The 27602-nt window shown below is 47.4% G+C and overlaps 1 protein-coding gene across 1 annotated transcript in view; it reads right to left on the reverse strand.

Moving 5' to 3' along the window:
* The window catches only part of KCNJ6 (potassium inwardly rectifying channel subfamily J member 6), a 94441-nt gene extending 68570 nt beyond the window's left edge, over positions 1-25871 (reverse strand). Inside the window, exon 1 of the mRNA XM_068979663.1 lies at positions 24974-25871. Coding sequence (XP_068835764.1) covers positions 24974-25871 — 898 coding nt within the window. The remainder of the gene's footprint in view (positions 1-24973) is intronic.
* Between the last annotated feature and the right edge of the window lie 1731 nt (positions 25872-27602).

Genomic DNA, 27602 nt, shown 5'->3' on the forward strand with positions numbered 1-27602 from the left:
TTTATTAAAAAGGACTAATGGTCGACAGATGAATGGATGAAGAAGATGTGGTGTTCTGCTCGGCCATAAAAAGAGTGAAATAATGCCATTTTCAGCAACATGGATGCAAGTAGAGACTGTCGTACAAAGGGAAGTAAGTCAGAAGGAGAAACAAGTGTCATGTGGGAACATTTGCATGTGGAATCTAAAGTATAACACAAATGAACGTACCTGTGGAACAGAAACAGACTTACTGGACGTAAGAGAACAGCCTTATGGTTGCCAAGGGGGAAAGGGGGTTGGTGGAGGGGTGGAGTGGGAGGTTGGCGTTAGCAGATGTTAACCAGTATATGCAGAATGGATAAACAAAAAAGTCTTACTGTATAGCACAGGCACCGATAGTCAGTATCCTGTGATAAACTATGATGGAAAAGAATATACGAGAAAAGAATGCGTATATGCATGTATGCATTACTATAACTGACTCACTTTGCTGTACAGCAGAAATTAACGCAAAATTGTAAATCGACTACATGTCAGTTTAAAAAAGGACTGATGGGTAGGGAGAAACGTGCCTGTGATACTCTCTCTGGTGACAGCAGAAAATAACACTAATCCAGTTTGGAAATCTGTCAGATCAGCTATTGAAATGTGATAATATCTCCTTCTGGTGTTGATGCCGCCAAGTGCTATGTCACAGGCCTTCTCAGGCAGCATTCCAGCAACGGCTAGCTCAGTAACGTCTAAGCAGAGGTATACACCCTGTGGTCTCTTGACGAATGTCATTGGTTGGGGGATGGTGTGTCAGATGCCTCTTCTACAAGGAGGGGGCCCCGAGGGTGTGCCTGAGCTGGAGGAGGAAGGAGCGTGTGGGTCTGGGCTGTGATTCATGAGTGAGCCAGACTGCATCCTGGGTGACGGCTTGGAACTGACAGCTACGTCCACACAGCCAGATCCAGTGGGCAGGAAGAGGGTGTGAGTCCAGGCGGGCTGAGCGGTTCTGTGGCAGAACAGGAGAGGCCGGGGCAGCCCCCTGCAGGGGCCAGGAGGTGTGCACGGGTCCATGGGTGTCCCTGCTGGGCAGAGCCTCTTGCCCTGAGAACCCGAGCTGCTCCGTCAGTAGAAGCGATCAGGAGAGGGCGGACCACAGAGTCCAGCTGATCATTCCAGACGGATGATGACTTGGGAAGAAAAGCAGAAACCCCACTGCATGAACTGAAACAGAGCTCCTGAAGCTACAGATGAACCCAGCTGCAGCGCCAACGGCACCTTCCTGGGAGAGGGGCTTGGAAGATGGAGAGAAGTTCGGAAGGGAGGATGCTCCAAGCTGGGATGCGGATGTGATGTGCCCAGGACCCCAGCCACGTACCCTCAGGCTTCACCTTCTAAGAAGGGGCCATCCATCCCGCTGTGTGTTTACACTGGCGGTTCTCACCTGGGCAGGTGACAGCATCTTCGCTCAGACCCAGGACCTCCCCACACCCATGGCCCTTTCAACAGCAATGAGCTCACATTCCAACAGAGAAAGAAGGGGTGTGGGCAGCTCTGGACAAGGGAGAGTGGGGCGCTTTAGGAATTTTCTCCACTGTTTGGTTGTAGAATAATGAGCCAAGTTTTAGTGGAGTGTTGTTTATATAATTTTAGATAGAGGGGGCTTCCCAGGTGGAACAGTGGTAAAAGAATCCACCTGCCAGTGCAGCAGACACAGGAGACTTGGGGTTCGATCCCTGGGTTGGGAAGAACCCCTGGAGGAGGGCATGACAGCCCCCTCCAGTATTCTTGCCTGGAGAATCCCATGGACAGAGGAGCCTGGCGGGCTGCAGTCCATGGGCTCGCAAGAGTCGGGCATGACAGAGCACCATTTCAGATGGAGCACAGGTCGTCGAGTCACAGGTGCGGCAGGCCTGTGCGCTAGGTGTCAGAGCTGGGAAGGCTGCAGACTCCTAGCGAGGATGCACACACTGTCCTCGTGGTTCACAAGGACAGACGTGGTTTACGTGGAGTTACAGTCAGCTCTGTCCCCTCCCTCCAAGTTCATGTTGAAGCCCCATCGTGGAGGGGACTGCTGTCGGAGGTAGGGCCTATTCAGAGGTGCCTGTGTGCTCATTCACTTCAGTCGTGTCTGACTCTTTGCAACCCCATGGACCGTAGCCCACTGGGCTCCTCCATCCATGGGATTCTCCAGGCAAGAATACTGGAGGGGGTTGCCATGCCCTTCTCCAGGGCATCTTCCCGACCCAGGGATTGAACTTGGGTCTCCCACAAGGCAGGCGGGCTCTTTACTGTCTGAGCTGCCAGGGAAGCCCGTAGAATTGGTGTCTTTTTAGAAGAGGAAGTGTGGTCTGTCTTCCAGCATGAAGGAGAAAGGCCTTGTGAAGACACCAGGAGAAGGTGGCCATCTGCAGATCCGGAAGAGCGTGGCCACCAGAAACCGCATCCGCCACCCCCACCTCCTCCATCTGGGACTCCCAGCCTCCGTGACTGAGAGGAAATAAGCGTCTGTTGTGCAAGCTGTGTAGCCTGTGTTATTTCTAATGGCAGCCCCCACACGACTAATACAAGTAGCCTAGATATCCATAGCAACTGTCATGATGCGGGGTGGTGGGGGAGGGGAGCCAGTGCTAGGGAGAGAGCTCGCTAGGATCAGGTCATAAAAAGCACCAGGAGTGAGGCCCTGTGTGAACGCACATCCCAAGGAGGTGCAGCCTTGCTACAGATGCCGCAGATTTGCTTCCAGGCACTATTGTGACCACAGGGAGGCCTGGCTACAGACTATACACACCACACAGAGTTCAGAGCATCCATCACGTGCAAGCAAATCAACTTTTAGGCAAAAGTCCAACTACTCTTAGCGCTGTGACGTGAAGAAATGTCTCCTGAGTTTGTAACAAGCTGGTGGGGCTGTGACCCTGTAGTCAACACTGTCTTCTAGGAGACACAAGGTCCCTTTCACTAGGCTGGTTTTACTTCTTGCAGCTCAGTAAAAACCTTCAGCAGTGGGCTTCTAAGTCCAGTAATTCTCTTCTAAGTCTTGCAGTGAGCCTCTAAGTCTTCTCTGAGCTTCTCATGCTCAGCCGTGTTTGGCTCTTTGTGGCCCCGTGGACTGTAGCCCACCAGGCTCCTCTGTCCATGCAATTCTCCAGGCAAGAGTACTGGAGTGGGTATCCATTCCCTTCTCCAGGGGATCTTCCCAACTCAGAGACTGAACCCAAGTCTCTTGCATTGCAGGCAGATTCTTTATTGTCTGAGCCACCAGGAAAGCCCTCTGCTTTTCTGGTAGGTGCAAAAACTGGCTTGTAGACCTTCTGGAAGAATATGGAGTCTGCATGAGGCAGGTAGGCCTTCCCAGATGGATCACTCCAGACCAACTTTCTGATAAGTAATGGAGGAGATGAGCTTGAGATTTCTCCTTGAAGAGTTTCTGGAGGGCAGTGCTTCTGGACTTGTGGTTTAATTCAGATACATACAACGAGCAGTCAATGGCACTGGGATAGAACGGACCTTCTCCTTTGTAATAGGAGGAGGCTAATATGGATATCAGCCATGAAAGTAAAAGACACTTACTCCTTGGAAGGAAAGTTATGACCAACCTAGATAGCGTATTCAAAAGCAGAGACGTTACTTTGCCAACAAAGGTCTGTCTAGTCAAGGCTATGGCTTTTCCAGTGGTCATGTATGGATGTGAGAGTTGGACTGTGAAGAAAGCTGAGCACTGAAGAACTGATGCTTTTGAACTGTGGTGTTGGAGAAGACTCTTGAGAGTCCCTTGGACTGCAAGGAGATCCAACCAGTCCATTCTAAAGGAGATCAGTACTGGGTGTTCATTGGAAGGACTGATGCTGAAGCTGAAACTCCAATACTTTGGCCACCTCATGCAAAGAGTTGACTCATTGGAAAAGACTCTGATGCTGGGAGGGATTGGGGGCAGGAGGGGAAGGGGACAACCGAGGATGAGATGGCTGGATGGCATCACTGACTCGATGGATGTGAGTTTGAGTAAATTCTGGGGGTTGGTGATGGACAGGGAGGTCTGGTGTGCTGCGATTCACGGGGTCACAGAGTCGGACACGATTGAGCGACTGAACTGAACTGAACTGAATATGGATATCATTTTCACACCTAGTGCACAAGTCTTGGTTGCTAAAGACCATTCTCTACTAAAAGGAGTGAAAAAATCTTTCAATAAATGTCTGATTGCATAGTAGGGACTGGAAAATTACAGTGTGAGTCTGGAACATCTGTTTTGTGCTATAAAGGGATGGGGAGATGTTTAAAGGGTAGGAGGCCTGCCTGTAGGAGGTCCCATTGATCAAATCCCTAATACTTGGAGCATCACAAGTAACTGTAGAAGCAGACAAAAGTCCATTGGATAAAATAAGACTCAGTGAGTCTATACTGATATAGATGATAAGTAAGTAATACAGACTTTATCTTTTTGGGCTCCAAAATCACTGCAGATGGTGATTGCAGCCATGAAATTAAAAGACACTTACTCCTTGGAAGGAGAGTTATGGCCAACCTATATAGCATATTCAAACGCAGAGACATTACTTTGCCAACAAAGGTCCATCTGGTCAAGGCTATGGTTTTTCCAATAGTCATGTATGGATGTGAGAGTTGGACTGTGAAGAAGGCTGAGCACTGAAGAATTGATGCGTTTGAACTGTGGTGTTGGAGAAGACTCTTGAGGGTCCCTTGGACTGCAAGGAGATCCAACCAGTCCATTCAGAAGGAGATCAGCCCTGGGTGTTCTTTGGAAGGAATGATGCTAAAGCTGAAGCTCCAATACTTTGGCCACCTCATGCGAAGAGTTGACTCATTGGAAAAGACTCTGGTGCTGGGAGGGATTGGGGGCAGGAGGAGAAGGGAATGACAGAGGATGAGATGGCTGGACGGCATCACCAACTCGATGGACGTGAGTCTGAGTGAACTCCGGGAGTTGGTCATGGACAGGGAGGCCTGGTGTGCTGCAGTTCATGGGGTCACAAAGAGTCGGACACGACTGAGCAACTGAACTGAACTGAAGTAATCCAGGGAGAAAAGCTCTTTCTCACTGAAAGTCAACATCTAAATGTAGAAAGAATCATGGAGTCAGAAAACCGCAATTTGGTAACCGTCTTAGTGGGCTTCCCAGGTGGCCCAGTGGTAAAGAATCTGCCTGCCAAGCAGATGTCTGTTCAATCGCTGACCAGGGATGATCCCTGGAGAAGAAAATAACAACCCATTCAAGTACCCTTGCCTGGGAAATCCCTTGGACACAAGAGTCTGGTGGGTACACTGCATGGAGGTGCAAAAGAGCTGGACATGACTTCGTGTCTGAACAACAACAACAACCCTTCTAGTAATAGTTGTTTCAAGTAAGAATCATCCATGGATACTAAAATGACAGTTTGTGGGAAGAACAGGATATTTACTTGGTCCCAAAGTGTCTGTCTACAAGATACTTTTTGCAACGTAACATCACCTGAGTTGGGGAAAACCAGCATCAGGCACCTCCCTCCATGATGTACAGAGAAGCACACAGCTTCACTTCGGTTGTATTCTTGTCAGAAATGCAAAACCCGAGTCTAACCGTGGGAAAAATCCATATGGAGGGAGGGGCATTCTACAAAAGTAAGTGGCCTCTGCTCTTCAAAAATGTCAACGTCCTGAGAGTTAAAGACACAAAAGAGCTCCGCTGGGTCATAGGCGATTAAGGGACGTGACAGCAAAGTATGACCTGGGATTTTCTTTGACAATAAGAGAAATTATTTGGAAAATTGGCAACATCTGAATCAAGCCTTTGGACAATAACTTTATATCAATATCGATTTTCTGATTTTGATGGTTATACGGTGGTTCTGTAAGACTGTCTTCACACTTACAAAATACGGGGGAAAGTGGTACTATGTCTACAGTTCACTCTCAAGTGAGTTAAAAATCACAAATGCATATACATGTATACACACGCGTACCTATGTTGACCCCTGTACGTGGATCTAGAGAGGACGGTCCTGCAAATGTGGTGCAATGTGGAAGATGGTTCAACTGGCCCAACTTGTGATCGGCTAAGAGGATCAATACAAAGGTCTGAACCAGGTGAGCGATGTTGAACATCGGAAACTGAACTGAGCCAGCTCTGGTCCCGACACTGTCAAATTGTTAACAAAGAACCCTTGGCACATTTGGGATCCGTAGGGGGGCTCAGGAGGTCCCTGAGCTTCCCCCACGGTGTGCTCTGGTTTCTTGTGCTCAGCATGGCCAAGGGGACCAGGGAGAGAGAAGACTGGAAGGTTAGGGTCCTACCACTATGTGGCTTAGAGTCCCCTTGACAACGACACTTGGAAAGGTAGGAGACAGTAGCCGTGTCTGACTTCTCGACACCATGGACTGTAGCCCACCAGGCTCTTCTGTTCATGGGCTTCTCCAGGCAAAGAATACTGGAGTACATTGCCATGTCCTTCTCCAGGGCATCTTCCTGACCCAGGGATCGAACCCACGTCTCCTACACTGGAGGCAGATTCCTTACCACCGAGCCACCTGGGAACCCTAGGGAAGAGTACTGTCCTCGTTAGCAGTGGGAATGAGCGGCAAGCTGCATCACTCAAGGGCCTCACGGAGGAGGGCACTTATCTGATCTTGCAGGGTGTGGGGGACTCAGGTTAGCAGGGAAAGGAAGCCAGGGAAAGACAGGGAGAGACAGGGAACGGAAGTGAACCAGGAGAGACCACGAGGTTTCCGCCTGTGTGTATTCAGGTGAAAATTCATCCTAGGGAGAACGATTTTTGTTAAGGCAAGTTCCAGTGTGCTACTGGTTTTCAAGAGTTCGTTACGATTATTCTGATCCAAGATCCTGCGATTAGATAGAAACACAGCCAAATGTAACTCTGTGGGTCTTGGTGAAGTCTTCCCACCGACCATGTTTGGTTGCATTGCTGGGGCTGCGTTGACAGCAAGTTGTGTAATGGGAGGCATTTCTGATAAAGTTGTTAAGGACTAAGCCCCGTGGTTGCCTGACGGGAGACAGAGTTGGTCTATATGGTGTGGATGTGTAATTCATAGCAAAGGTCGAGTGTCTTGATGGCTAATCCTCTTGATGGCTAATCATTGTACGTTCCACTCAGCCTCCTAAGAAACCAGGGGTGAGGTAGGTGGGGGCAGAGGGAAGTTTGGGCCAAGAAAGTTTCTTATTGGGTGGAAGGGAGTGTAGGACCCTCAACCTCCAAATGAACTGATGTGAACAATAAATGTGGGACTTCCCTGGTGATCCAGTGGTTAAGAATCTGCCTGCCGGTGCAGGGGACACAGATTCGATCCCTGTTCCAGGAAGATTCCATGTGCCATGGAGCAACAAAGCCTGTGCACCCAAGCTACTGACATCCGTGTGCCTAGAGCCTGTGTCCTCCAGGAGAAGCCGCCGCAATGAGGAGCCACACACCGCAGTGAAGAGGAGCCCCCGCTGACCACAACGATGTGAGATGGAATGTCTTCTGCCACGTCAATAGACAAGGATGTAACAGCCATCAGCCATTTCCAGCCTCCGAGTGTGAATGAGGGGCTCCCCAAAGGGAACACAAAGCCTGTGATCCAACGGATGCTGCCACCCCCTGCAGTGATGGCTGAGGGGCTCGGGGGCCGGGGAGACTGTAAGAAAGCAAAAAGACAGGAGGCTGGCCCCAGAGAGCCGAGATGCCTATGAAAGAGACGACCGCAATAATCCGGGTCTGATGCATCTTCCCATACCTACAGGAGCACTAAATTCCTGAATGTGATATCCGTGAAAGTGAAAGTTGCTCAGTTGTGTTCGACTCTTTGCAACCCTATTAACTATACAATCCATGGGATTCTCCAGGCCAGAATACTGGAGTGGGCAGCCTTTCCCTTCTCCAGGGATCTTCCCAACTCAGGGATTGAACCCAGGTCTCCCACATTGTGGGTGGATTCTTTACCAGCTGAGGCATGAGGGAAGCCCAAGAATACTGGAGTGGGTGGCCTTTTCCTTCTCCAGGGGATCTTCCTGACCCAGGAATCGAACCAGGGTCTCCTGCATTACAGGCGGATCCTTTACCAGCTGAGCTATCAGGGAAACAAAACCTTGATATCTGGTTTTCCTTATTTAATAATAATCTTTGATGTTCCAACTGCGTGCTCCCTTTGTCGCAAACTTTTATATAGCCTGGCTTGCTCTTCTGCCTTCTTGGAGCAGTTTTCTCAGAGCTTCATGAAATGCAAATAAAACAACTCTCTACTTTCAGGTTGTGACTAAGTTTTTAGTTGTCAGCTAGAAAGCCCGAACACAGCAAAGACTCAATGCAGCCCAAAATAAAGAAATACATAAAAATAAAGAAATTTAAAAAAGGATAAAGGTTACATAGAAAACAGACTTATGGTTACCAAAGCAGGAAGGTAGGGGAGGGATGAATTAGGAGTTTGGGATTAACAGAGTCATACTACTATATATGAAATAGATCTAGGATCTATTTCAAGGATCTACTATATAGCACAAGGAGCTATATTCAGTAAGTTGTAACCTGAAATGGAAAAGGATCTGAAAAGTAACTTATATATCTGAATCACTTTGCTGTGCACCCAAAACGTTGTATATTGACTATATGTCAATAAAATAAAATAAATAAATATTTTAACTTATAAAAAAGAATAAATGTTTCTGGGAGAACAGCAGTACAACTTTAAGGCAAGAATACTTGAGTGGGTTGCAGTTTCCTTCTCCGGGTATCTTCCTGACCCAGGGATCGAACCTGTGTCTCCTGCATTCTTCACTGACTGAGCCCCTGGGGAACCAAATTTAAGTAAGCGGAGTGATTTGCAGTCAAAGAAAAACAGAGCAGGCACCAAAGGGAGTGTCAGTGCAAACCCTCAGAAACAAAGACACTCACATTTTAAAATGTTTTCCCCTTCAAACCATTATGTTGATAATAGTACTATTTACTGATGAATCTCGGCTTTTGAGCAGAAGTTCAGTTTTTCACTTGTTCTCCAGGGTCAGGGGCCCTCTGCTCCCTGTTATCATCTAATTCTGGGGCAATGCTGATGCAGGCAGAAAATGTGTGTGATTTCTTCTCTCCTGGATGGTGGCTGCTCCTCCTCCTCCAGGGAGGTGCCAGGCTTGCTGTGGCTAGCACTTGTTAGGTGGCACACACTTGAAGTGGGATTCTGGCTGGCAGTATAAGAGCAGAGCCCCTCTACCTGCTGGTCCACCTCCCCATAAAAAAAAAATGCTCTCTTAATATACATTATTCCATTTTGTGTTGTAATTTGTTTTTATGTCCAATCCCATGGCCTAGAGCTGAAAGTGGTTTTGACATTTTTAAATGGTTGGAAAAAACCCCAGAGGAGAGTAATATTTTATGACACATGAAAATTGTGTGTCCATAAATAAAATCTTACTGGAACGTGGCCACGCTTCTCTGAAAATGTATTGCCGATGGCTGCTTGTATGCTACGGCAGCAGAGTTGAGGCATTGTCACAGAGAAATCACAGAGGCTGAAATATTTACGACCTGGCCCTTTACAGAAAACATTCTGCCCACCTTTGCTCTAAAATGTGAGTTCCCTGAGGGCAGGACTGTGCTTGTCTAACTTTGCACAAGTCTTAGCACACGGAAGGTTCTGGAAAATCCTCGCCTGCAGACTGGGTACTCCTCAGCTTCTGACACTGTGCCTGTTGAGTTTTTACCTCCAGAAAGCCTTCCTGGGAGGCTTCAGAGGTGGGCTGGTGGGTCCTGACTCAGCACCTACCCGTGTCTTTCATCAATGGAGTGTTGTTTTTGTCTAGTCGCTCAGTTGTGTCCAACTCTTTGAGACCCCAAGGAGTGCAGCACACCAGCTTCCCTGTCTTTCACTCTCTCCCGGAGTTGGCTCAGACTCATGTCCATTGAGTCGGTGATGCCATCCAACCATCTCATCCTCTCTCACCCCCTTCTCCTCCTGCCCTCAATCTTTCCCAAACCATCAGGGTCTTTTCCAATGGAGTTGGCTCTTTGTATCAGGTGGCCAACGTATTGGAGCTTCACTGCTGTGAGTGTGGTTCATATGGAGAGACTCCTTATTTATTTTTGGATTAGCAGTTTGGGTAAAGGGATCTTCTCTTCCCACATATTGCTCTTCTGAAGTATCTGCTTGCTTCTTGGCAGAGGGGAGGAGATCGGCGAGCAGAACCAGATAGCATGGAAGGGAAATAGCCATGTGTGGGATGAGGGGGAATGAAAGCCGCGAGGAGGTCCTGCCTGTTGTCCCTGCTGAGCCTCTGGTGGACTAGACCTGCTTAGAGAAGGAGCACAGGGATATATCTACCTGGCAGAGCCTGCTGTGTGGTTTGAGATCAAATTCTGCAACAAGGTTGCCTTTTGGATCTCTGCTTTAAACTATCTGTGTATACATATTGGATGGACTTTATTATGTTCTTGGTGAATATTGGCTGGTGGAAGGATCTTGTAGAATAAACAGACTCTTTTAATAAAATGTGTCTTTAACTTTTTAATTAAATGATGTAACAGCCTCACAGGGAAAGCAGATATAGCCCTGGGCTCTCAGTAGAGGTGAGAGAGCATGGTGCCAGGTGGAAAGGAAATGCTTTAGAGAGTTTAAGGCACATTTAGAAAGGGCAGACGTTGCTTTGACAAAGCCACTGGTGCATTCGCTCTTTCTGCTGAGCACCTACCACATGGCAGATTGTGCTAGTTGTTGGGGATAGGGAAAAAAAAAAAGGGCATAATATTTATCCTCAAAAATGTAGAGTCTGCTGGGGACACCTAGCCATGTGATCAGTCACCCAGAATGCAGTCAGACATGATGGAAGTTTGTAGAAATACGGGGGAGGCAGAGATAGGGGATGCCTGAGTTTGCGAAGCAGTCAGGAAGGTTTCACAGAAGGCAATGTTTGCAGGGACTTTCAGTGGGTAGGTAAGGGGTGACTGGGGAGGTAAATGGAGGAGGATATTCCAGGCAGAGATAATGTCATAGCGTGTGTGCAGAGGCAAAATAACCCCGGGTGTATTCAGGAATTTTAGTAGCTCACGTGGGCTCTGGGGCAAGTGACAGGTCTCCTGGACAGAAGGCATGACTGTGACAATCAAAGAAGATTGGACTTGATTCTTTAGCTACGCAGGAGCTACTGAGAATGTTTGAGCTTGGAGTGGGGGAAGGTGGGGTTTATAAGTTACAACGTGTATTCTGCTAATTATAAAGAGTGAGATTGCTGACATGACAGTCTACACTTAGAGAAGCTGGCTAAGATGCTGGAGAGGAGAGGACGTTTGGATACTAGACGCAGGTCAAAGATGGAATGGGTGAATTCAGCCAGGGCTGCCACATATGGTTGTGTAGGTTGCACACTGCACAACTCACGACACCTAAGGGACAGAGATACATTGACATACTTATGACACGCATCTCCCAGCAGATGGCAGTAGAGTTGAGGACGGAATGTATTTTCCTCATTTGCACGAAGGAGTCCAGTCATCCAGAGTTTGGGGAAATGGATGGGAGTGAGAAGGTTGTAGCTCCCCAGGTGGGGAGGGGTGGGGAGAGCACAAGATGACAGCCAGGCTTCTGACCTGGGCAACTTGGAGACCAGAGGCTCCAGTCGTCGAAGGGTGGATACAGGAGAGGGAGCCGGTTTGAGTTTAGGACAAGTTGTACTGAAGAGACCTGAGAGCCACTTAGATGGATCAGTTAGCAGTCTGGGTCTAAGACTGTCCTGAGGGCGGGACATACCGCATTTTTTGTCTGACATCTTCTCTGTCTCTTGTCCACTGAGCACCACCTCCCCAGGTTACAGATGCTCCTTACTCATGAGATGCCTGCTTCTACCTGGTGGGCGTGTGTCAAAGTGCACTCCAGGGAAGAGGTGCCAGGCCATCGTTCCAGCCTTCTGCCTGACCCTGGAGGAAACCTTGCAATGCTGACCTGGGCATCCAAGGCATGCCAGCTTGTCTCTTCAGTGTCAGAAACGAGCATTTCCAGCCACACACGGGGGCTTTCCTAAGTCATCCACCAAGCCCGGGGTGTGACTCTGGGCCAGGTCCCCAGAGCCGCAGAAGCTGTGAGGCTGGACTGGGAACGTCCCTGCCCTGCCTTGCTCTTGGCCTGGCTTGCTGATGGCCAGTCAAGCTGCCTGCTCTCGCCCACTCAGTCATGACCCATCCGTTGTTGGCTTAGTGAACGTGACCTCTTTCCTCCCCCTACCTTGGGGGCTGAAATAGGGTCTGCAAGCCAAGCTGAACAGGCTGAGGTCCCTCAGCGAACCCCATAGACTCATGCTGGAGAGATCCAGGGAGGTGTTTGGAAATCTTTTTTGCACCCCCTGTGGATTCATAAGAGCTTTTGCAAGAATCATAGACCGGCATCATTTTTCTCCCCTCTTAGGTTTTTCTGTTTGATTGTTTTTTAATTGGAGTATAGTTGCTTTTTTGGCTCAGCTGGCTAAGAATCTGCCTGCAATGCAGGAGACCTGGGTTTGATCCCTGGGTTGGGAGGATTCCCTAGAGGAGGGAACAGCTACCCACTCCAGAATTCTGGCCTAGAGAATTCCATGGACTGTATAGTCCATGGGGGTCACAAAAAGCTGGACACGACTGAGCGACTTTGACTTTGCAATTGGTTTCTTGGTTATATAGTTGCTTTACAATGTTGTGCTGGTTTCTGCTGCATAACAGTGGCTGGATTGGCTATATGTTTACTTTATCCCCTCATTTTTGGGTTTCCTTCCCATATGGTCACACAGAGCATCGAGTAGAGTTCCCTGTGCTACACAGTAGGTTCTCATTAGTTATCTGTTTCATTATTAGTCTCTTAGTCGTATCCGACTCTTTGTGACCCCAGGGTCTGTAGCCTGCCAGGCTCCTCTGTCCATGGAATTCTCCCTGGAGTGGGTTGCTGTTCCCTTCTCCAGGGGATCTTCCCGACCTAGGGATTAAACCTGGGTCTACCGCATTGCAGGCAGATTCTTTACCATCTGAGCCACCAGGGAAGCCCTATCTATTTTATATACAGTATCAACAGTGTATATATGTCAATCCCAACCTCCCAATTCATCCAACTGCCCCCCTTTCCCCCTTGCTCTTACATCTTTTCCAACTTTGAGGAGACAGACAATATATATGACCTAGTATCTAAAGCAAACACTTTATTACTACTTTAGCTCTCTGAGTTGTTTTAAACATACTTAATTTGGGGCAAAAGTCCATGTAGTCAAAGCTGTGGTTTTTCCAGTAATCATGTATGGATGAGAGACTTGGACCATAAACAGGGGTGAGCACCGAAGAACTGATGCTTTCTAATTGTGATGCTGGAGAAGACTCTTGAGAGTCCTTTGGGCTGCAAGGAGATCAAACCAGTCAATCTTAAAGGAAATCAACCCTGAATATTTATTGGATGGACTGATGCTGAAGCTCCAAAGCTTTGGCCACCTGATGCAAAGAGCTGACTTACTGGAAAAGACCGTGATTCTGGGAAAGATTGAAGGCAAGAGGAGAAGGGGATGACAGAGGATGAGATGGTTGGATGTCAGCACTGACTCAGGGAGATAGTGAAGAACAGGGAAGCCTGGCGTGCTGCAGTCCATGGGGCTGCAAAGCCTCAGACATGACTCACTGACTGAACACCAGCTGTCTGGGGCTAATGTGAACAAAGCATTTGTCCCACTCAGGTTCAGCCGTCAGCCTTGCCCCTTTGCTGCTCTATGGTCTTCTCTAATGTCATTACCCGACGGCCCCTCCTTTACCCATCAACTCTCACAGACTTCTTTTAACATTCACCCATAGAAACTATGCTTGAGAAAATGCAAAAGAAAATGTATTTACTTAGCAAATGTTTAATTAAAATCTCCCAAGGATGGCCTCAGCGACTAGAGAAGACTGATCATCACCCCCTCAAACTCCAAGAACCATCTTGTCGGATGTTTTGCGGTGAAATGGAAACCCCAACAGGGTTTACTTAGGCTACTCAGAGCCTAAATCTTTTTATTATCGTGCTTTCTGGCAGGAAGCTCAGAGTCTAAAGTGATTCCTCTCTTTCAGTGTTTAGCTCCTCCCCTAAGGGTTTTTTGAGCTGGCTCTGTGGTTGCACTTTGGGTTATGCTTGATGCAGAACAAAACTGCTTTGGATTGGGTTGCCCTGAAGTGTCGACTGGCGTGGTTGCTTGATAACGTTGAACTGGGTGGAATCTGAGGGTATGAACAAGTAGGTTTCCTTTCAAGAGACTCAGCGCCAACTGTTATGTAAGAGCAGATGCCCCTGCCTGCCTCCTGCAGTCAGGTGAGGTGAGCCTGATTAGGGAAGCCGGTAATCAAAAGAAATTGCTGCAGCCACTACAGAGAGAAGTACGGAGATTCCTCAAACAACTAGAAGCAGAGCGACATGGTGTATAACTATCTAACCGTGTAGTCTCACTCCTGGGCATATATTTGGGGGGAAGAAACGGTTGGAAAGTCTATTGCTATTCAGTGTTCACTGCAGCACTGCTTATAATTGAGCCGTGAGCATGAAGTGGATGCAACCGGAACGGCCATGGACAGAGGAATGGATGAAGGAGGTGTGGCAAATATACACGACAGAATATTACTCAGCTGTCAAAAAGAGGGAACGAATGCTGTGTGCAGCACCGTGGACGGACCGAGAGACCATCACACTGAGTGAGTAAGTCAGACAGAGAAGCAGAAATGCCTAGGACATTCCTTATACGTGGAATCAAACAGAAATGGTACGAATGAACTTCCTTACAAAACAGAAGGAGACACACAGTCTTAGAGAACAGACTCTTGGTTGCCTGTGCACACTGCTATATTTAAAGTGGGCAACCAACAGGGACCTACTGTAGAGCACGGGGAACTCTGCTCCTTGTCATGTGGCAGCCTGGGTGGGAGGGGAGTTTGGGGGAGAAGGGATACATGTATATGTATGGCTGAGTTCCCTTGCTGACCACCTGAGACTATCACAACGCTGTTAATCAGCTATCCTCTGATACAAAATAAAAAGTTTAAATACAGAATACATCATCAAACCACCATAGTCTACGTCCTACGAACTTTAATCAACATCCACGGCTTCCAGTGTGCCTCTGTGTGCTGTGCCTTCCCTGGAGGGGCACGAAGCAGACAGCCTGGAAGGTGGGCATCCCTGAGATGGAATCCCAGCTTTGCCAGTTCACCATTTGGGTGATCTCTGGCAAGTTACTCTCCCCAACGCCCCACTCGAGAACCAACCTCCTCATTTGTTAAATGAGAATATAGTACCTCCCTTAAGTTCAGTTCAGTCGCTCAGTTGTGTCCGACTCTTTGCAACCCCATGGACTGCAGCACACCAGGCCTCCCTGTCCATCACCAACTCCCAGAGTTTACTCAAACTTATCTCCATTGAGTCAATGATGCCATCCAACCATCTCATCCTCTGTCGTCCCCTTCTCCTCCTGCCCTCAATCTTTCCCAGCATCATTTCAGTTCAGTTCAGTCACTCAGTCATGTCCGACTCTTTGCGACACCATGAATCGCAGCACGCCAGGCCTCCCTGTCCATCACCAACTCCCGGAGTTCACTCAGACTCACGTCCATTGAGACCGTGATGCCATCCAGCCATCTCATCCTGGGTCATCCCTTTCTCTTCCTGCCCCCAATCCCTCCCAGCATCAGAGTCTTTTCCAATGAGTCAACTCTTTGCATGAGGTGGCCAAAGTACTGGAGCTTCAGCTTTAGCATCATTCCTTCCAAAGAACACCCAGGACTGATCTCCTTTAGAATGGACTGGTTGGATCTCCTTGCAGTCCAAGGGACTCTCAAGAGTCTTCTCCAACACCACAGTTCAAATGCATCAATTCTTCAGTGCTCAGCCTTCTTCACAGTCCAACTCTCACATCCATACATGACTAATGGAAAAACCATAGCCTTGACTAGACTGACCTTAGTCAGTAAAGTAATGTCTCTGCTTTTGAATATACTATCTAGGTTGGTGATAACTTTTCTTCCAAGGAGTAAGCGTCTTTTAATTTCATCCCTCCAGGGGATCTTCCCAATCCAGGGATCAAATCCAGGTCTCTTGCATTGCAGGCAGATTCTTTACCAGCTGAGCTACCAGGGAAGCCCAAGAAGACTGGAGTGGGCAGCCTTTCCCTTTCTCCAGGGGACCTTCCCAACCCAGGGATTGAACCCAGGTCTCCTGCATTGCAGGCGGATTCTTTACCAGCTGAGCCCCTAGGGAAGCCAAAGGGATGCTTACTCACCTCGCGGTACAAAAACAGGAAACCTGAAGATTTGTCCCTAAAGAGCCACTGACTTGCCATGTGCAGGCCCTGCTCGAGGGTGGGTATTGTTAGAGTACTGTCACGACAGCAGCAAAAGAGGCCAGTGGCTTTATGAGATGCACACAGCCTGTGAATGACTGATTCTTGCATGAAGCTGGCAACTGCCTTCCAGGACTCCGAGAATTTACCACGTGTGGACATCACAAGTGACTGAGCACGAGGCAGGACGGAGAGGGGTGAGGGAGGGCTGCCTCTGGAGCTCGGTCTTCAGGTCCAGGAGTCAGGGATAGGGACCCCCACCCCAACCCCCAGTTCTCGTGCCCCAAATGGCTGGGACGAATGTAAGTCACATGACCACGTTCAACAGCAACAGAAATGGAATCCTGGTGTGTGCGTGTTAAGTTACTCAGTCTTGTCTGACTCTCTGTGACTCCATAGACAGCAGCCCACCAAGCTCCTCTGTCCATGGGATTCTCCAGGCAAGAATACTGGAGTGGGTTGCCATTCCCTTCTCCAGGGAATCTTCCCGACCCAGGGGCCGAGCTTGCATCTCTTATGTCTCCTGCATTGGCAGAGGGGTTCTTTACCGCTAGTGCCACCTGGGAAACCTGTAGGATTCTAACATGTGTCTAGAAGGATGAAAGCTGGACATATCCCACGAACAACACTAACGACTACTGCATATTTTAAGCCCTAACTTGCAAAAACTTTAAAACTCACTCTGCGGGTTTTCAGAACCACCTGGGTATCTGTGGTAGATGGCATTATTTTGTTCTGAATTATTCACTCCACGTTCCTGGGAGAGAATCACATTCCCCATTCCGTGGACGTCAGGCGCTGCTGTATGACTCGCTATGACTAGTGAGTGGCAGACAGAAGCGAGGCGCTCCGTCATTTCTTTTTTCCTCTCTGCCATTAGAATGGCACGTTCTATGTGAGGCTGCTCCTTCCGTTTGCATCTTGGAGCCAGCAGGACATGAACCAGGGCCACAGCTGGTGTTTAACATGAGTGAGAAATGAACCTCCATGTTCAGCAAACTTGGAGTTGCTCATTACTGCAGCACGACTGAGCCAAAGCTGACTGCTATGATGCTTACCATTCTCAGTAAAGAGAGAGCAATGGAATTGGCTCTATAGAAATTTACATTTACCGTCTGCTTTGTGGAAGTACACCTGTACTTTAAAGCAGAAGTTTCTCTCAGGACTTATTATGTAAATAAGTATTATTCAGTTGAGTTTACAGCCCAAAAATACATTCTCCAAATTGGGGCATCAACTGATAAGAGTTCTTATGAAGGACCTGGGAGGGGCGTTGGGAACACAGACATCCTCTTTCTATGCAGACTTGTTTCAGCACAGACTTGTCCTGTTTGAAATTTGTGTTGTTTCAATGTATTAAAAAAGAAAGAAAAAAAAAGAAAGAAACTTGTTTCAGTTGCAACTTGAATCTTGTTTCAATGCAGACTCTTGGTCCTGTCCTCCCTGAGGAGTGGCCTTGGAAGCTCTGAGCATAATTGATATTCATGTCCAATTTGGGCAGACATTATAATGATAAAATGTTGCTATCTATAGGAGTGCAAAGTCTCTTCTGAGTCCAGTGAGCCTCATTAATTCAGAGCGCATCAATCTCTGATTCACGGTGGGTAAGTGAGACGAGGCCCAGCTGGCATTTACTCTCATGCGGTGAGTGGGCGTTTCTTGCACTGGCCATCACAGGTTGGCGTTTGCCGTTTTGACTTCTTCAGCATGCCTTCCAGGGGGGAATCATCTCATCCTGGGGCACGGGTCCCTGGAGACAATGGAGTCGGTGCCTGGGGCTGGCTCTCCCAAATGCCCGGCTTCCTTCCTCTCTACTGACATTCACCTGTGCTGTCTATAGGGGAAGGAATGATCTAACAGAATCTGTGATGCTGAAAAGTCACCGATGAGGTAGGTTCCATTACTGTTCCCATTCTGCGATGTGCGTGCATGCTCAGTCAAGTCCGACTCTTTGTGACCCTGTGGACTGTAGCCCGCCAGGCTCCTCTGTCAATGGGATTTTCTAAGCAAGAATACTGCAATGGGTTGCCATTTCCCCATCCAGGGGATCTTCCTGACCAGGGGATTGAACTCATGTCTCCTGCGTCTCCTGCGCTGGCAGGCAGATACTTTACCACTGAACCACCAGGGAAGCCCGTTCCCATTTTAAAGAGGACAAAACTGAGGCCTTAGAGAGGTTAAATGGGCCAGTGGACGTGACAACTGTGGTTTCAACCCAGGATTGCCTGACACTATAAATGACACAGTGAAGTGCAGATAAGCTGAGCTATGGCCTAGAGAGATTACTTCCAAAAAAAAGAGAACTGAATAATTAATCCAACAAATAAGGTTTGTAGGTGGGTTGGTATAAAACAGAGTAGCAAGGGCATGCTTAACTGGGGAGGAAGCCCCTCTGCATGTTTAGGTATTTAGCAGAGGTGTGTGTGTATTTGTGTATGTGAGTAATTTACACAGTTTTTCCCAGTGATCCTCTTCTGGTCATTAGAAATTGCTGGGTAGAACTGCTTCACTGGCACCACGCTGTCAGCACTCATATTACTGAATGCCCTAGGAAATAATAAAGCTCAATTTAGTTAAGGATGCCCTAATTAGAGGCATCTCACTCTTTGATACTCATCTCTTAATTTGAATGGTGTAATATCTTCCCAACATGGGTATTGACTTCAGAGTTTGAAAAACAAAAATTAGCTAAAAAGCAAACTTTCAGGTGCTAGTCTATTTTTCTCTTGGGTTTGAACTTTAAATGGTGTATATTGTGTGACCATCCCTGCCTTGTCCTGAACATCTAGTTTATGAGCTCCTCAAGGCCCTTCTGGAGAAGGAAGAACAATGGGTTTTCTTGTGTGTGTGTGTGTGTGTGGTCAGTCACTCAATCACGTCCAACTCTTTGTGACCCCATGGACTGCAGCCTGCCAGGCTCCTCTGTCCATGGAGATTCTCCAGGCAAGAATACTGGGGTGAGTTGCCATTTCCTCCTCCAGGGGATCTTCCCGACCCAGGGATCAAACCCGTGTCTCTCGAGGCTCCTCATTGGCAGGTGAGTTCTTTACCCCTGAGCCGCCCGGGGAACCCCAGAGTTTCGGGTGCTGGTGTTTTCATAATGAAAAGTTTCATAGTTACCCAGTACGTTTCCCTTTTCAATCACAATAATATATGCTGACCTTGATGCACTGCTGTTGTCTAAGTTGTGAGATTCTAAGCGCCTTCTAAATTATGAGAAATATTTAACAGAGCTATAACGTTTAACAGAGTGACAGCATTGTTTTTTTTTTTTTTTTTTTTTTTTTATAGGAGGGGTGGTGGAAGAGGTTAAAATTCTATGTGTGTTCCATCGGATCCAACTTCCATTTGTTAGGATCAGAACAGTGTTCCCAAACTGCTTAGGGTTACAAAATGTTCACCATATTTGTGGAGCAGCTATTATCAGGTTTTATACAGCCAATGACACTACCCGGGTATATTATATTGAGGTGGATGTTTGAGAGGAAGCTCTGAAGAAATCACCTGAAATTAATGCTGGAAGAAGAGAGGGTGGTTGAATTTCTTGATGTCGGATTCCTACCAGGAAAAATAAATTCATATACCTTTGAATCTTTTTTTTTTTTTATTGCACGTTATAGAGATTTACCGGGAGATATTCACCCAAGATCTAAGCATTCCAGATCTTATCAATGAACTCTTTTCCCAGGCTAGGTAGTTGGGGTTACAACTCAAAAGAAAAATGGCAAATCTGGAGATAATGAATGGCCAGCGGAGGGATTAGCAGTAACTTATCTAGAGAAGAAAATAAGATTTGAGAAATACAAAGGCTGTGAAATATTATTAGTAGAAACAGCTTAAAAGTACTGTAGCACTAACCTGCAGCCGTCTTAGCTGAGAAACGCCACCTTTTCAAACTCTGTGAGCACCTCTGTTACAGTGAAGCGACATTTTGATTACGGCAAACAAAAATGGTCCTTGGGAATCAGACTTGACGGAACATTATGTTCTTCCAGGAGTATTTTTGTAGGTGGTGCTTACTTAACTTCAATTTCAGAACGGCTTTGTGGCACATCTGATTTTAATATACAGTTGTTAAAAATTCATGTGAATGTAATGGAGAATTTTAAAATAAGCTGATAACATTGGAGCCCAACAGAGAAGCCTTAATGAAAAAGAACTGATGGTGGGAGAGAAGAGATCCTGTCCTCACAGTAAGTACCAGTTGTCCTTCTGGGTGCTCCACAGAATCTCCACGGACCCACAGCATTCAGCGCTGCCCCTGGGGGCTGGACAACATCATCCATGGCTTTTGGGCTTCACATTCTTGCTCTGCCCCTGATGAGCTGATCTTAGCCAGCTCACTAGTCTTGGTGGGACTCAGTTTCCTCACCAGTAAAGTAAGAGTAGGGTGAAGACTTGCAACTCAAAAATCCTGCCGTCTGTTGCATGACTTATACGACTAAGCTCGCTTAGTGTGAAATCAAGTGACTCTGGAAATGGAACTGAGCTCTGCTATGGGAGAAGGAGGGTTTACCTTCAGAATCTGCTTCTGGTTTGCCCTCTCCTCCTGGGTAACCCCCAAATACTGACTTCTGGACAGTCAGCCCTCTTTGTCATCCACAAAATGTTATCTAGGATAACCTCAGTAAGTTGGCAGCTTCCCACCCTCCACCATCCCCAGTTTTCTATGTAGTATATAAATGTTTCAGAAATTCTCTTCCTTGAGAAAAACTTGAAAGGAAAAAAATCCCACAGAGACAGAAGAGCTCACAGACTAAGGCTTGGAAGAGATTTCAGCCAGCCACAGTGTGTTAACCTCGTTTGGATTCGAACAAGCAGATTAAAAAAAAAAATTAAAAAGACATTTGTAAGACAATTGGCACTTGGCCCATTTAATAGATATTGAATCTCAAGAAATGATCATTAATACGTGTTAAAAAGAGTCCTTATCTTTTAGAGACAGATTTTGAAATATTTGCAGATAGAATAATATGATGCTGGAGGGGCAGTTAGTGAGTAGATAACACAAATGAAACAAGCTTGGTGATGAACTGACAATTATCGAAATTGACTGGTTGGGTACATGGGAGTTGATTACATGTATTGTCTACTTTTGTAGAAGTCTCATAGCTTCCATCAATTAAAAAAATAAATAAAAGGTTAAAATAGATAACACTACTCTCTGTACAGCACAGGAAATTTGACTCAATATTCTGTAATAACCTATGTGAGAAAAGAATCCAAAGAAGAGGAGAAATGCAGATACATACAACCAAGTCACTTTGCTGTATATCTGAAACTAATACAATGTTGTAAATTAACTGTACTCCAGTATAAAATTAAAAAAAAAAAAAGCTTAACAGGGATTCATCCTGAAGGAGACATATTTGCTGAGGTGTTGGAAAGGGCCGCCTGTCACCGTTGCATAATCGTTGGGGGTAAATTTGGAAGTTCATCAATCAGAAAGCCTATAGTGAGGAGGCGCTGGCTGGCATGGGGCCCAGCTCTGTGTGGCTGTCATCTAGCCTCCAGGCCAATTTGCCCTCTATAAATATCAGTCTATATGAATGCTTTACTATTTTAACGCACGCTTGCCGCAGCTGCTCGGCGTGTTTGTTTACGTAGCTGTGAACCCTCTGTAAACACCACTATCTCCAAATTGCCCATGTGCCAGGCACATAAAGGGCCCCCTTTAAAAATACATTTGCGCGACGAGCTGTGGCCAGTGCCCAGATGTCTGGGTGGCTGGTGTCAGAAGTTTCCAGGGTTGGATTCGTTTTCAAAAATAGAATCACATGACCTGACGGTTCTTGGGAGGTGACACATTCCCCCTGATCTGGGCAGGGCCAGATCCAAGCCATCGACCAGGAGCGCGCGTCTGTCTTTTGTGGGTGTGAGTCTTAGGGCCAGGACCCGCAGGCCCTCAGAGGTGGGCAAGACTCAGCCGCTTGCCTTCCAGGAGCTGACCTGCCATTTCTAAAGATGAGCCTGACCCTGAGTGATGTGATGAAGCAGGCTGGGGGCAGTGAGCTCGGGGATGGGATATTTACTGTGTGTCACTGGCTGACCTGTGCTGAGCCTGAGCCCCCGCCGTCTGAAGGACTGGTCCTCTCAGCCTACTGCTCAGTAGCTTGGGTCTCCAGAAGATACCACGTCGTGACACTGTGTGCCCACGCCGTGCAAGACAGGAAGAGGGCATTGCTTTGAGGCTGCAGAGGTGTTGCTGATGAGGCTCGTCCTTGAAATGGGCCTCAGTGAGAGGCCCCCTAACGGAGGTCACGGACAGTAGTTTAAGGTCAACTGAGACAGACTTGAAACAAAGCTGGAGTCAAGCAGAGGCTGTTTTGTGTCAGCTTGGGTTTCCATGGCTCCTAATTTCCCATCTAGCCCTCCAGTGAATAATGAGATTTTTGTGAATTTGTTTTCCTCAGTGTGCATTTGGTCCACATTAATTTTTTTCCTGTGGCTTTGGTTCACTGAAACATCTTTCCTTCCCCAAAGTGAAAGTGAAGTCGTTCAAGTCCAGTCGGACTCTTTGAGATCCCATGGAATGTAGCCTACCAGACTCCTCCATCCATGGGGTTTTCCAGGCAAGAGTACTGGAGTGGGTTGCCATTTCCTTCTCCAGGGGATCTTCCCGACCCAGGGATCAAACCTGGGTCTCCTGCATTGCAGGCAGATGCTTTACCGTCTGAGCCACCAGGGAGTCCTTCCCAAAAGCCTGTTTCATACCCATAAATCCCAATTGTGCTTTTCATTCACAAAGAAAAAAGTGTCTCCCTGAAGTTTAAGAGATCAGATGTGCTGGAAAGACTGAACTGTGCAAGTCCTGTCAAGAAAAAAATCAAGAGGTATCCAGCTTCTAGAAAAACCCAGAACTTTCTAGAGCACTCCTCCTCCCTCTATTTTTGAGAAATTAGAAAATAATTATTATTTTTAGAAAGTTGATAGCAGTTGCCTTTCCCCAGGAACAGGGGTGTGTTGATTCCTTTTTGCTGGTAACCACCCAGTTTTCTCTAAAGCGGCAGCAGAAAGGCCACCGGATGCTCAGAGGCAACTGTCACTATGAATTACCAACAAAGGGACGGTCCTCTGGCTGGAGAGGCTCACTCATCACAAGCTGTCATCAGAAGGACACGGTGTGCCCTGGGGAGGATTCAGACTCAGGGACAACACAAAGATAAGTTCCTTACTCCGCATTTGTTTATCTTTCGAGATTGGGCTTTGATCTGAGGAAACACAGCTCCTGCAATTTGAAGTTTGAGTTAACACCAGTAACCAGATGGTACCTCTCCACTGGATTTTGCTTCTGGGGCTCAGAGATGGGAGGAGAACTAAGCTTGCCCATTTTCCTCCCTCCTGTCCTTTTGGGAGCGTTTATAGCGAGAAATCAAATATTAAAACTGCATCCCCAGGGGTCAGTTTGTGCTGCCAGAGGCTGTATCTCAATGGCTACCACTAGGGGGACCCAGAGTCCCTGTGCTTGGCCTGGGAGGAAGTTTCTGGTCTGTGGGAACTGATGGAGCTCCCTGTTTGAGCTGGTTTCCCCTCCCCTCTCCCTGATCCAGGCTCTTCCCCGCTCTCCTCCTCCCCCTTCTCCCTTCCTCCCACACAACTGTTGCCTCACCAGTGTGCCCCAAAGTCAGGCTCAGGGTACAGAGAGCCCTGTGCACCTGGACAGCACTTATTTAGCATTCTTTTGTTTTTAGACATTCCTTTTGTCTCGTGCAAAGGAGCGCAGTTTATGCAACGCCTTTTACTCACCTTTTTATTGCTTGCAGCATTTAAAAAAATCTGCTGCCGAAGGCTGTACCACCTTAAGAGAAATTTGTTAGAGATAATGACCTTGCCTGTTGGGTCCAGGGAGGCAGAGACATGGCACCAGTGACTTGCCCTGGATGGATGACTGAGCTCAAGTCATGGGTAGATGAGGAGTCTGGAGTCCGGCCAGTGGCCATGCATTTTCAGATTGTGTAAACCCACCCTGAGCCTCAAGTTGAACACCTCAAAGCACAGAAGGGCTGATTGTACAACTAAAGAGCATCCCAAGGCTAAAATGGATAACTCAGAAGACAGAAAAGCAAAGTGTGGATGAGTGTTCTACTTTATGCCTATCCTATGGGACACTATTGTTACCTTAAGTCAGCGGTTATGACTCTATTTCATAGAACGTTACAGACAAATATGGAAGGACCTCCTTTGCGGCTGGGATGTGTAAGACATATGAAAAGATTTGAGTAAAGACTTCAATAAAAACAGACCATTTCTCTATTTTTAGAAGAGATTGACTCCCAAAGAAGGGGCAAAATTACATTTTTACTAAAGCAATTTGTCAGGTTTTCCTTTGAAAGGCTTAACTTCTTCTTCCTGTCTTGGCAATAAATAGCCTCAAGTTATACAAACTAAACAATGCTTTAAGACCACCTAAAATTGCTTTAGAGGGAGATCAAATTTTCATTTAAGTAAATGTTTGAAAATTTAAAATATATTAAGAGGTGTTTTTAAAAATTATTAATGTATTTTCCCAAGGTTTTTTTTTTTTTTTTTTTTTTAAGCTAAATGGTTAGACTTCTTGGTGGACATCCTTAAGTAAGAGGCTATACACTATTTCATGAATAAAGAGGTGACGTCTAATAGTGAGGGAGGTTCGGTTTTCCACATCTTGTCGTGAGTAAGGATTTGAAGTCCGGCTTAAGATGAACATCCATCCCCAGACACCCCAGAGTGGGCACGCCTTACCTGTAGCTTCCACCATTCCTTCCAGGATGACCACAATTTCCAGTTCCTCTTTGGGCAGCTGGGCTTTGGAGATCTCCCAGAAAGGACTCTGCTGGTTAATTTCGTGGCTGATGATGAGCGGAGACACCAGAAACAGACGGTCATCCCCCGTGTAATACCCGACATTGATGTCCGTCTGGTTCAGAGGGATGAACTCCCCTTCCGAAGTCTGTTTGGATTTAATCAGCTTGGCTCTGATGGAAGCCTCCACGATGTGGGAATTCCTCAGGTCCCCCACCCGAAACATTAGGCACAGTTTCCCATCCCGCATGGAGATCACTGCGTGCGTGGAAAAAACCAGGGTCTCCGCCCTCTTCTTGGGCTGCGATATTTTAACAAACATGCACCCCACCATGAAAGCGTTGACAATGGACCCCAACACCGACTGGATGAGGAGGAGGATGATGCCCTCCGGGCACTTGTCCGTGATGACCCGGTAGCCATAACCGATGGTGGTTTCTGTCTCTATGGAGAATAAAAAAGCAGAGACGAACCCGTTGAGGTTGGTGACGCACGGAGTCCAGGACGGGTCCTCTATGTGGTCCATATCTCCGCGGATGTATGCGATTAGCCACCAAATCATCCCGAAAAAGAGCCACGTCACGGTGTAGACCATGACGAAGATGAGCAGGTTGAATCTCCACTTGAGGTCCACTAAGGTGGTGAAGATGTCGGTCAGGTAGCGGTAGGTCTCCCTCACGTTGCCGTGGTGAACGTTGCACTTTCCGTCTTTCCGCACGTACCTCTGGATTTTCCTTTTGGTCCGGTCCCGGCTGACGTGTCTCGGCAGGTCGTCCCTGGCCTGCTTAGGCAACTTTGGCTGGTGAATGGCCACGGGGCTCTCAACGTCCTGGTCCATGGAGTCACCCTCTAGGACGTTAGCTGGTGGTTTGGAGAAAAGAAAAGAGAAACCGAATGAACCGCTGGCTCTCTGAGGGTCCTGGAAACCCCCTTGGTGGTTGGCAGTGCGGTAGACGACCGAGCATCATTGGCCCATTTGCGCAGCTCCTATCAGAGCAGATGAAGCCTCTTTTGGGAGGAGCGTCATCTGGCTGTGCCCTGTGATCTAGCTTGTGTAAGGACTTTACCACACTTCCCACCGGGACAAGGCTCACTGCTGTGAAAGTGTCTCCCTGCCAGCAAGTTCTAAGAGTCGGCTCTGACAGCAGGGTGTCTCCTGGCTCTCCCTGAGATGCTGTGGTATGTGAGAAGCAGCCCACTCCGGATACAGAAATGTTTCGATCCAGACAGCCTTGGTTCTACCACTCAGCGGCTGTGGGCTCCTGGTCGTGCTGTTACGGATGGTATTCTCCTAAATCCATATGTTGAAGCCCAGACACCCAGTGTGACTCTATCTGGAGATGGGTCCTCTGAGGACATAATTAAGGTGAAATGAGTGCAAAAGGGTGAAGCCTGAATCCGAAAGGACTTGTGCTCTTTTAAGGAAAGAAAGAGACACTGGGGCTGTGTTTGCAGAGAAAGGCCATGTGAGGACACAGAGAGGAGGCAGGAAGAAAGGTCTTCCAAACCAATTGAGGGCACCTGCTGGCACCTTGGTCTTAAACTTCCAGCCCCCAGAACTGCGAGAAAACAAACTGCTGCTGTTTAAGCCCTCCAGTCTGTAGGGTTCTGTTAGGGCAGCCTGAGTAGACCAATAGACTATTCGAATTCATTGACTGAGCCACAGTTTTCACATTTACAAAACGGTCATCACAATAGCCAATTCATAGGGTTATTATAAAGTTAAACAAGACCATGTGCATGATATCTGCCTGCGTGGAACAGACATATGCCTGCGTGGAACAGACATGTGCCTGCGTGGAACAGACGTGCCTGCGTGGAACAGACATGTGCCTGCGTGGAGCAGACATGTAATAAACACTCCTTTGTAATTGTTCCTTTGCTACTCTCCTTGGTTTTAGGGGCAAGAATTTTGAGCGAAGTCTTTAATTCAGTCAAATTTCAGAGTTGAAAGATTTCTGGTTTTTATTGGTAAGTATGAGCTTCCGTGATAGCTCAGCTGGTAAAGAATCCACCTGCGATGCAGGAGACCCTGGTTTGATTCCTGAGTCGGGAAGATCCCCTGGAGGAGGGATAGGCTACCACTCCAGTACTCTTGGTCTTCCCTGGTGGCTCAGCTGGTGAAGAATCTGCCTGCAGTGCAGGAGACCTGGGTTCTATCCCTGGGTTGGGAAGATCCCCTGAAAGAGGGCATGGCAACCCACTCCAGTATTCTGTGGAATTCCATGGACTGTAACAGTCCATGGGGTGGCAAAGAGTTGAACATGACCAAGTGACTTTCACATGCATGCATTTTACCCTAAGGCGATGCCAAGGTTAAAAGCAGTGTGGGGCATGTCTTTCTCTTTCTATATGTTTACATATTTGGTTTGGTTTCTGCCTCAACATTTAACATCTGCAGTTTTGGCTTGTGGTTGTATTCTTTCTGCTGGCCATCATGATTAAAGCATTGGTACGATCATTTGATGACGAAGCATTAGGAAGACTCTCCCGGAATCCGAGTGCAAGGGGACGTTTAGAACCGATGTTGCTATGAAACACATATAAACCACTGTGTGAAATTTCTTGT

This window comes from Capricornis sumatraensis, chromosome 1 (genome assembly GCF_032405125.1).
Source record: "Capricornis sumatraensis isolate serow.1 chromosome 1, serow.2, whole genome shotgun sequence".
Taxonomy (NCBI): domain Eukaryota; kingdom Metazoa; phylum Chordata; class Mammalia; order Artiodactyla; family Bovidae; genus Capricornis; species Capricornis sumatraensis.